The sequence below is a fragment of the Gossypium raimondii genome, chromosome 13 (assembly GCF_025698545.1).
Source record: "Gossypium raimondii isolate GPD5lz chromosome 13, ASM2569854v1, whole genome shotgun sequence".
Taxonomy (NCBI): domain Eukaryota; kingdom Viridiplantae; phylum Streptophyta; class Magnoliopsida; order Malvales; family Malvaceae; genus Gossypium; species Gossypium raimondii.
The window spans coordinates 11,236,834-11,247,574 of record NC_068577.1 but is presented as its reverse complement, the minus strand read 5'-3'; the positions used below and the strand labels follow the sequence as shown (position 1 = coordinate 11,247,574).

The 10,741-nt window shown below is 28.8% G+C and overlaps 1 protein-coding gene across 2 annotated transcripts; it reads right to left on the bottom strand.

Annotated features, from left to right (window-relative positions):
- Positions 1–625: 625 nt before the first annotated feature.
- On the bottom strand, positions 626–6,475 carry LOC105781144 (WRKY transcription factor 72A). Of its 2 annotated transcripts, none has more exons than XM_052626240.1 (5): positions 6,307–6,475; positions 5,729–5,814; positions 3,142–3,726; positions 2,602–2,715; positions 626–1,663 (listed from the first exon to the last, which is right to left on the bottom strand). In XM_052626240.1, the coding sequence occupies exons 3-5, from the start codon at positions 3,691–3,693 to the stop codon at positions 872–874; spliced, it is 1,458 nt and encodes a 485-aa protein (XP_052482200.1). In that variant the 5' UTR covers positions 3,694–3,726; positions 5,729–5,814; positions 6,307–6,475; the 3' UTR covers positions 626–871. The 2 variants fall into 2 exon arrangements, with proteins under 2 accessions (XP_052482200.1, XP_052482199.1); XM_052626239.1 differs by having other exon boundaries at positions 3,142–3,723.
- Positions 6,476–10,741: the final 4,266 nt, after the last annotated feature.

The following is a 10,741-nucleotide window of genomic DNA, read 5'->3' as shown; positions in this document are numbered from 1 at the left end:
ATAAAAATAAATTTATAATAATATATAATATTAAAATGTATATATTATCTATATATTAAGTTATCAATATAAAATTTTAATAAATAAAAATATATAAAATGCTAAAAATTAAATTAAAAATAAAATAAATGTTTTTCAAAACAAATTTTAAAAATAATGTGGGTAAGTCTAAAATGGAAAATGGACTTGAGTTAACCATTTATAAATATGGATAGACTTGGACAAAATTTTAAAACTATATTTTAAGTCGAGACCGAGCTTATGTTAATATTATGGTTAAACTCAATTTGAACTTGATCCAACTTGATCCGTAAACAACTCTAATAAAAAATTCAAAGGATAAAATGCCAAAAACAGTAAGAAAAAAAATCTTAATATCATGAGTTAAAAAGAAAATTCTGTAAATGATTTATGTGAAAATTTTCATTAATTTATATAATTCGTATTAGTAATTTATTCAAGACATTACAATGCCATAATCAATTCAGTAAATTTAAATAGTTTGCGCTAAACTCCCTAGTAAGAAGGTACAAAACAAAGCCAACCTTGAATATTTTAGAACTTAATTTTTTTAAAATTTAAAATATAAATTTAATTATTAACATTGTTAAAATATAAATTTAATAAAATAAATTTAATAATATTAAAGAAATTTGAAAATTACAAAACTTGCACTTTTTAACCATAAACAAATTACCTAAGCAGGTAAACAATATAAATAAAACCCAAAGTAAGATTCATACTTAGTAGCTAGTACTTATTCTAAACAGAAAAGAATCTTTTACTCATACGGCAAAAAAAGAAGAAGAAGAAGCAATTAATTGGAATATGTGAGGGGGTAAAGCATCATCACTTTTAACTATGATTGCTGTTAATCTGCAGGAGGATCTGAAGCAGTGTTGGATGGTGGGAAGAGTAGCAAACTTCCTTGCTTTTGTTGCTGGTGAGGATTAACCATGGATGAGGGTTTTTTTCCCTGCAGATAGCTGTTTGATGCAAAGCCTAGTTCACTTGCAGTACCACCACTACCTCCATTATTCCCAACAAAGGAAGTGAGAGCAGCAGCTAAGGCAGAACAAAAGCTTGGGTTTGAAGTAATGGCCTTGGTTGCAGCAGCTGTTAAGGTCTCTGATAAAGCCTGGTGGTTGGTAATTTGCATGTAAGGTGGTGACTGCCTTATTGCAGGGTAATTATTCAATGGTCCCCCAAAGGTTAAGTGGCTGCTAGTTTTCTTCCAGTTGAGACATGATGATGATGATGATGATGATGATGATGATGTGGGTAGATTAGAGAATCTACTGAAATATGAAGGGTAGTTATTGTGTGGTGGGGGCGGAGCAGTGAGATCAAGAGTGACAGTGGGGTGAGAATTGAGGGTTGAGATTGAAGAGTTGGGGAAATGGTAGTGGTGAGATGGGGTTGGGTTTTGGGAAAAGTTGAAGGATAAAGCATGGAGGTGGGTGGTGGAAGTAGAGAGGGAAGCAGTGGGGGCAGAAAGAGAGGTAGGGAGGGCAGGTTGGGAGGTAGATGATTGGGAGTGGAGCATGGAAGCAGCTGCAGATGTGGTGGAAGCCATGGCTGTTGCACTTAGAGGCAGTGGATGGTTATGGTTCCCTTCATAGGTTGTGATTAAGATGGACATATCATCGGAGCATCTTTGTACCTGCCATTTCACAAATACAATCGTTCAGGGCAGCAAGAGAAGTTCATAAATATAAATGAATTAAACCTTCATTTTATAAATTATAACAATAAAATTAAATATTAAATTAACTTAAATTAATTCAAATAATTTTTAATTAATTTTTACCAAGCATTATTTCACTTCAATTTTCCCACCATGATTTTTCCTATTCATTAATGTTTGATACAAATTTAACCACCGATGACAATTCCATATAGGTATGAATCATGGTACAAAATATTATCTTTAATAACATTTATTTAACAGTTAATTTTTTACATAAAATAAATAATTAAATATTTTAATTTATTTATAATTTAACTAGATTACAAATTATTAAATATTAATCCTAAAATATACAAACATATGAAGTAGTTTAATTTTATACTAATATAAATCTTCCACGTATCTGAAGTAAGCAATACCAAGTTGATTGATTGATGTTAAAACTTCTCATCACATGATATTCCACGTTTCCATCGTGCTCTTTTATTTCAGACTTTTAATGCTTTTTATAGTTAGAATTCGTTTCAATTTTAATTAATAAATTTATTTTATTGTGTTTCTTTATACTAATAATAATATCGATATCAATCAATTAATATTTATTCGCATAAACATTAAATGTGTCAATTGAACCTTAATTAAGTTAGTACATTTCTACATATTACTAATAGTTTGCATGTGAAATTTGAAAAATATAGAGATTAAGAATGATTCAACTAAAGAAAATAGACTAAATTTATAGCATAGAATTAAAATTTTAATTTTTAAAAATTTAAAAGTACAAAATGCAAAAACTAAAATTCATCAACTTAATAACAGCATTTAACCTATTAATAACAAAGAAAGAACTAATTAGCATGAATGATTTGGATATGAGAATTGAAATCAAGCAGGCAAAAGGTGGAGGATACCTGTTTTCTCACTGGACAAGTGGGTGAAAGCGTGCAACGGTAGTATGCTCGAGGACATGGATTTCCTTTCGCTATTTTCTGCCCATATTTTCTCCATTGACATCCATCATTCATCTGCGTGCATTTACCCAAACCAACGATTTCATACATATGAAGACAATTTTAGGTTAGGTTAATTTAAATATCGGATATTATTTCAACTCCGGATATTTTTAATTTGAGTCGATTTGAGTTTTAAAATTTTCAAGTCATATTATTTCGAGTTTAAATATCAAGTTATTGTTACTTCAAATATTGTATAATTACAGATTATTTATTTTCATCTTTTTTGAGTTCAAATTATATTTAAAATTGGGTGTATTATTATAAACAAATCACAAGTTCTGAGTTGGGATAAAAATTGCTATCAAAAGAGGTGATCATGGAGTCAAGGCTTGGCTGTTTTTTTTTTTTTTAATTCTCATAATTGAAACTGTCAAAGCTTTTAAAAAAAATTAATTAAACCGATTATTGTTAGCAAAAGAAAGTTTAGTACTATACCGTGGGTGTATCACATCTAGTTCTCACAGAAACCCTAGTTTTCTTCAACTGCATTGGCTCTGAAACATCTTCTTCGTCTCCATTTTTCACAGACTTGAGAATTTTACTTGGTGGCCATACCTCAGTCGGCTCCTTCTCCTCCTCCTCCTCCTCTGGTTTTCCCAAGCTACTTTCACAGCTCGGGTTATTATTCTTCTCCGATTCAATCGAACCGTCCGGCTCAAATTTGCATTCCAACCCGAGCTCAAGTCCTCCACCACCATCATTACCATGCTTCCCATCATCATCATCATCATCATCGTCTTTGCTACTCTTTTTCTCTTGTTTCTTGGGAGGATCATTGCTTGAGCTTCTCCCCAGGCTAAGGGAGATAAGCTGGTGATGTTCTTCATTATTTTCTTCATGGCTTCCAACTATGGGGGTGGTGGTGGACTTATTGGCTTCTTCTTTTTTAAGAACATCGAGGAAACGCGTGTGCAGGGACTGATAATCCTTCACGATTTGACATAGTAACAATTTTAGCCTTTCGTTCTCTTCTTTAACCTCTCCCATCTTCGCTTTTGCTGATTCAATTTCTTTCTCCTGCTTCAAAATCAAAATTCATTCCTCATTTGTATGGGTTAATTGTCAATTTCATCCTTCTTATTTTACTAAAAATGAGAAATGAGTAGGTAAACACATAAATTTTAATTTTAATTTTTACTAATTTGTTGCATATAAATTTCTAAATTATTGATTTTTACTAATTTTTTATATTAATAATTGAGCTGTTGATTTATAGGTAAATGATATAATGGCAAGAAATAGTAATGTTACTAAACTAGACTAATTTTTAATTTTGTAAAATATACATGAGAATCAAATTTTAAGAAATTAAAATATAAAACTATCTTCTCAATTTTTATAATGTAAAATGATGAAATTCATAACTAGACCTAATTATTTGCAAGCAAAATACACAAAAATGTATATAGAAGGAGAGAAACCAAGATTATTAGTACTGTATTAATGGATATGTAATTTCTGCTATACCGTTTTAAATTTATCAATATTATATATATATATATAAAGTAAAACAAAATTAAACAAAACAAAACTTAAAACTAACTAATACCAATTTACAACCAAAATGATATCTACGGAGGGATATAGTTAATACAGAACTGATGCCAACTAGAATGGAGGAACACCATTTTATATGCTTATTATATGAATGACTTGGTAGGCCTGTTGAATGAAAGTCTACCACATGGCTTTGGGTTTTAATCACTGTAATCAAACCAGAAATAAAAATTGAGAAAATTTGCAATGCTTATTTAATCCTGGCAGGATGCATGGATTTTCATTGTTAATTCTGATCTATGTTGTCCAGTGGGAATAAAAGAAATTAATAAGCATCATGAGCCTTAGCCACTACCTAATGACAGCAATATATATGTAAATATAATGGATGAATTTCAACGCTGCATGCAAGTTGAGCGTCTATTGGAAATTCTTTTTAACTTGATTTCTTTCTTTTTTTCATGTTAGTTTTAGAATTTTTTTTTAATTTAATTCTTAAATTTAAATTTCATTAAAGTGTTATGACATGACACTTTAAAATTATTATGCTATCACTTAAAAATTTTAAATGATTTGTATAAAATCTAAACATATAAAAAAGAATATTTAAAAATTTAGAAATAGATTTCTTTTAATTTTTAAATATTTTTAGGAGACAAAAACCTATTTTGTTATAATTATGAATGTCTTTTCATGTATTCCACAATTATGGTTGTGAGTTTAACTTTAAAAATAATTACTGAATACTTGCATATAATGTTATAACCTCAAAATATAGCTCTTGATTTTTAACTGTAATTTTTTTTGGTGAAGTACAATTGCAAGAAAAAGCCCGAACAATCAACGCAACTAGCGCGACTCGAATCTAAACCACACTTAGGGCGGTGAAAACCCTTAACTATCAGGCCATCATATGGAGTTCATTTTTAACTGTATTTTGATTCCAATAATTATGAGTGTGTAAATATTTGGACCTTAAAACATTGACAGTAAAATGTTATAAAAATAAAGAAAATAAAATTATAATTTATATTTGGAAATTACTGAATAATGAAATGATTTAATATACTTTTATAAAGTTCGAATCTTTTTTTCTTTTGAATTTTAATAAATTATTGTTTTAGTTTAACTTATTTATCATTTATTTTGATTTCAATTAATTGGAATAAAATTTTAGAGTTAATAATGTTTGTTTAAAAATAGATTGTTCTTTTACATAAATTAATGATTATTATCATTTTATTACATTAAAATATTTAAACTTTATTTTTATTTTCTAAAACAAAATTTTAAGTGACATTTATATTTTCAATTATAAAATAAATTTTAAATAAATAAATAATACATATTTTACATAATAAATATTACTTAGTACACTTGATCAACTCTGCGGGCATAAAATTAATATATATATATATATATATATATATATATATATATATATATATATATATATATATATAGAAATCAGTAAAATAATAAGGCAAGATGTGTTTGTTAGATTAATTAATGAAGTTGTTCTTACCTCTTTGATGATGGTGGAATTATCCTTTTGTTAATCCAATCCTTGGAGTTGTCATCTTCTTGTTTTACATGACTTTGATTTTCTTCCTGCACATCAACAGTGAGATATTTAGATGTAAAATAATTTATTTTCCTCTCACTCATAATAAATTTTTTATTAAATTCCAAAATAGAGGGTAATAGTTTATTAATTAATTTATATAACACCTTAGTACAAAACAGACGGTTAAACATGAAGAACAAGTAATTTCAAACCAATATTCAAGCAGCTTAAAAAGCACCCAACACCATATAACTACTCAAATTTCTTTAACCAAACATAATAACAACAAATATCGTAATCCAACCTCTAAGGAAAAAGTGAATATAATTTCTCCATAAATGATTTCTCCTTGGTTTCGTTCAAAACATTTTAGATTCATACTGCAAAATTTATGAATATGTGTACTAAACTCCAAACTGCAAGTTACAAGTTTAAAGCATCTTTAAAACCAAAGTTATTCTTTTTCTATAGATAGATATTAATCAGATTTGAAAGATTGGCTGTTTATATATATATATATATTGACAAGCTCTCACCTTGTTGTTGATTGCTATAAAATCATGATTTTCTTCACTAGAGCTGCTAGGTTTTATTGTCTTCTCTTCTTCATCTCCAAGAATTGGCTTGTTCTCCATTGTTGAAATGATGGTTTCTCTGATTTTTCAATCTTCAAACAACTGTAGGAACATGGCGTCTTATGTAAGGACAGAAACAGCTTTAGAGGCTCTAGATTTTGACTTGAAAAAAACAAACAAAATAATATAAAAAAAGAATTTTAAAACCATCTTTTTCCCTTTTTTTAATTTGCTATTCATAGAGAAATGTCAAACATCTAGCTAATTATTTGTCTCTTATACAATCCAAGAAGCTACTGTTTTTCCCCTTCTTTTTTTTCTTACACAAAGAAGATTGGTAGGAGCGTGCATAAGATGTCATGCGACTTCCGAAATCGGCAGCCGTCTTTTTGACGGTGATGACCATAAAAACCTTAATTATTCTTCAAATACCACCCAATGGTAGCTTGCCATGTCAGCGTTTTTGGTAAGGGCCATGTCATGTTATTTATGCAAGAGGATTGCGCTCTTAATTATCGCTTGACTTAATCATATGCAATTTGAATGTTATGTCAAAAGCACCCGTTGATTATCTATTTATTCATTTATTTATTTATTAAAATAATCTAAATTTCTTTATATTGATCTGTAATGATATTAAAAAGACCGATTGAATTAGGGTTAAGAGTTAATAGGACGTAAATTTAATTAAATAAATATAAAAATAAATTTAATATATCATATTAGCTGAATTTAAGGATGCTCATGTAATTTATTCTAGAAAAGTTCATTTAAACAAAAGAAAAAGAAATTATAAGTAAAAATAAGCATTATATAAAAAACTATCCATTATAAATAACTTGTATTTTAAAATATATATAATACTAAGAGTTTCTTTATCTAAAACAACCCTACTAAATCTTATATTATTTATTATTTTATAAGTTTTTATGTTTTATGATCTAAGAATAATTTTATTTAGGTCGAGATAATATTTAAGTAAAACTCATTATAGAATTAATTTATCTTTTAATATTTTATATAATATTTAGACATAATGTCAAATTTAGCTTTTAACGTTGACATCTTTTGTCAATTTGACCCTCAACCTTTTAAAAGAGTCAAATTTGACCATTGATCTTTTGAAAAGGAGTTGAAATGGTGTATTTTTAATGGAAATAGTAACTAAAATGTTAAATTTTTAAGCATGACAGCCTGCATGACAATCATGTGCACTCCATTTTTTTTTGAATTTTTATGAACTTTTTATATTTTTTAATTTTGATTTTAATTTTTAATTTTTATAAATTTTGAATTATTTTTTAACATGGCATATAAGACAAATTATGCTATGTCAACATGATGTGCACATGGGCAGCCATATGAGTTGTCATGCTAACAACGTTAAAAATTAATGTTTTGGTCAGAGCTTCTGTTAAAAAAATAATTTGACTCTTTTTTGAAAGGTTAATGGTAAAATTTAGGTAAAAAAAACAATGGCCAAATTGACAGATATTTTATAAAAGGAATGAGTTTTCAATAATTTCTCATTTGAGTTGAGGTTCGATTAATAGGTGACACCAATCCAATCAACTCTTTAAATAATAGTATAGACAATTTAGTTTAGTATTTATACTCCTATACTATAATAAAGCTCCTTATTAAGTTTGGTGTCACGAGTTAACTTGACATAAACATAGTTAGGAAATTACAAATAGGTCAAATTTAAATAACGTAAGTAACATATCGTTAGGGTTATCTATATATATTGTAATTTGTATTATAATAAAGCCCTTATTGAGTATGGTGTCAAAGTTGACTCAACAACTTAGTTAAGAAATTTCAAATAGACCAAATTTATATAAGTAATTGTTAGGGTTACATAGGCATCTATACTATAACAAAGCCCATTTTTTAGTATAGTGTCACAAGTTGACTAACCACCAGCTTTGTTAAGAAAATTCAAATAGGCCAAATTTATATATGTAACACCCCATATTCGAACCAATCATTGGGTTCAGACTATAAGATGTCACAACCCAACCTATGGCCTAACTTACACTTTCAATCATGTTTACTCACAGTACTAAAAGAATGAACACTAGAATATAATTATTATTGTTACTAAGAAAATTCAAACTTTCAAGAATTTATGTTAAGGAATAAATTTTAATTTAGTATACAACAATGTTATGTCACACCTGGATATCTTTAAGGACTCGAATTTAGAGGAATTTTGGGACTTAATTGAACAAAGTAAAGAGTTGGTGGACTCTACCAGGAATTTTGGGAAAAATTGGGAACTGCCGAGTAAATAGTTAAGTTCTAATTCTAGTTTGGTTAGGATGGAATTGGCTAGTTCCATAGTGACTAGTATGTCATCTATCAAGCCCAATTGGAGAGATACCTTGTCTTAGGCATCAGAGCGGATGACTCCTAGAAGATAGAGACATAGATGTGACTGACTGGACTAACAGTATACCGGACATGACCCAACTAGAATAGATCTTGAATCCGTTTATGGATCTATTTGCTTATGACGTTCATAGTGTGCCATACCTAAATTTTGAGTGGATGACGGACTATGTATGCGTGACTCGTATACTTTGATGTAAGTAAAGGCATGAGTTGAAATAGATAAGGAACCAAAAGTTGATGCGTTGGGTGTACGAATTTTGCAATATGTAGCATCATTGACAATAGTGGAATTCATATCATGAGACATGATTAAATGATATCCTCTTATTGGCATTGCATGGTTGATGAAAAGTAAATATGGCTACAAGTCATTCTGTGATGAATGACTTGATTACTATTTGATAATAATTGACTTTTCATGAAAGAAGATGTAACAATTACCATGAGATAAAATAGGATCATATTGGGAGAACGAATATTATCCCAAAGAGATCAAGGATATCCTATGAGGGTAACACACTTATGACAAGGTCATTGGACAAACATCGAGTAGTTGCTTTCGTAATGGTATGTCGTTAGAAAGAGCTCAGTCACGATACTATAGTGGAATAAATTTGTGATTAAATAAGTTTATAATTAATAGGAGAAAAGTCAGAACTTAATAATAAATCATTTGAGCCCTAATTACATATGTCCAATCAGTCCCTCCGCTAGCTCGTTGAAACTAGAAATGAATTACATGTTTGAATCAAAATGAATAGAATGAACAGAAATGGAAAACATTCAGAAATGCTTATGGTTTTATTCAAAATGCAGAAATGAAATTATTTGGAAATGAATCTGGTTTTTTCAAAATGGAAATAAAAATGAAAATGAGAAATTATTCATTTGCAAATGTAGATGAATTAATTAAAAATGATTCGGAGAATGAGTTTATGTTTTGAGCTATTTTAAAGCCCGGAAATGAAAATAAATAATTCGGTCATAGTGAACAAGCTAAATTTTGAATTATTAAATATATATTTTCAGAAATTTTACCAAGGTAAAATCGTCATAATTTTATCGAGGGTAAAATTGGGATGAGAAAATTATTTAACTGGAAAATTAATGTTCATTTTGGAAAATATAAAAATATGTATTGGGTTGGATTAAATTATAAAGTCCTAGGTTAAAAGTCCAAAAAGTACATATAATTGGGCCAAATATAATGAGAGGCTAGAAGCCCCATCATAATACATATAAGGGGAAACACACCCTATTAGCCCCTCTCCCTCTCCTAGTTGGACTAGGAAGTTGTTTTTATATTTGAAATAAACCTCTACAATTCAACAAAGGTACTACCTTCTCTTCCTATAAATAGATGGCCTAGTAGGGCTATTAACACAACTTTGAAAAATTGGTACTCTGTCGAAAAATAGAGAGAATTTATTATCAAATATTAAATATATTTTTCTAAATTAAAAGTCCTACCGGTTTCTATTAAAGAGAGTATTTTCGTTTTCACCCCAAAAAGTAAAGAAAATTTTTTCTAATTCTGTGTTTTGATTTGATTAGTTCGAGCCCATACTTGAAATAACAGAGTTTGGCAAATGATGGAAAAAAAGAAGAAGAAAACTTGTGTGGAGAAGAAAAGATCAACAGTGTTTGTTGTACACCAGTCGCCCAAAGCTTTAATTAATGATATATGGTACTTTAACAACGATTGCTCATGTCATATGAATGGTAACCTCTCATGATGAAGTAATTTTTTTGAAAGCTATGAGGGCTATGCTATTGGAAAAAATTTGGTTTGAAAACAGTTTTCTTGCATAATGAAAAATTAAAAATTTGAAAACCGACCCAATTTGTGATATTTATAGCAATAACCTTAGACCAAAATCGTACCTATGTTTTCGGATAAGCGGATCCTTGATGTTTTTCAACTTTCAACCAAACGATCTACTCCCCTATTCTTGTACCACGAACTGCTTCAAGTGTGGACTCGAACCAATCGAATCAA

Excerpts from the sequence above, each read along its gene's own strand:
- LOC105781144 (XM_052626240.1), bottom strand. The coding sequence starts at position 3,693 with ATGGGAGAGGTTAAAGAAGAGAACGAAAGGCTAAAATTGTTACTATGT. Across the intron at positions 2,716-3,141 it reads CTAGATGTGATACACCCACG|ATGAATGATGGATGTCAATG; the intron begins GTATAGTACTAA and ends AAATGCACGCAG. Across the intron at positions 1,664-2,601 it reads CTTGTCCAGTGAGAAAACAG|GTACAAAGATGCTCCGATGA; the intron begins GTATCCTCCACC and ends GTGAAATGGCAG.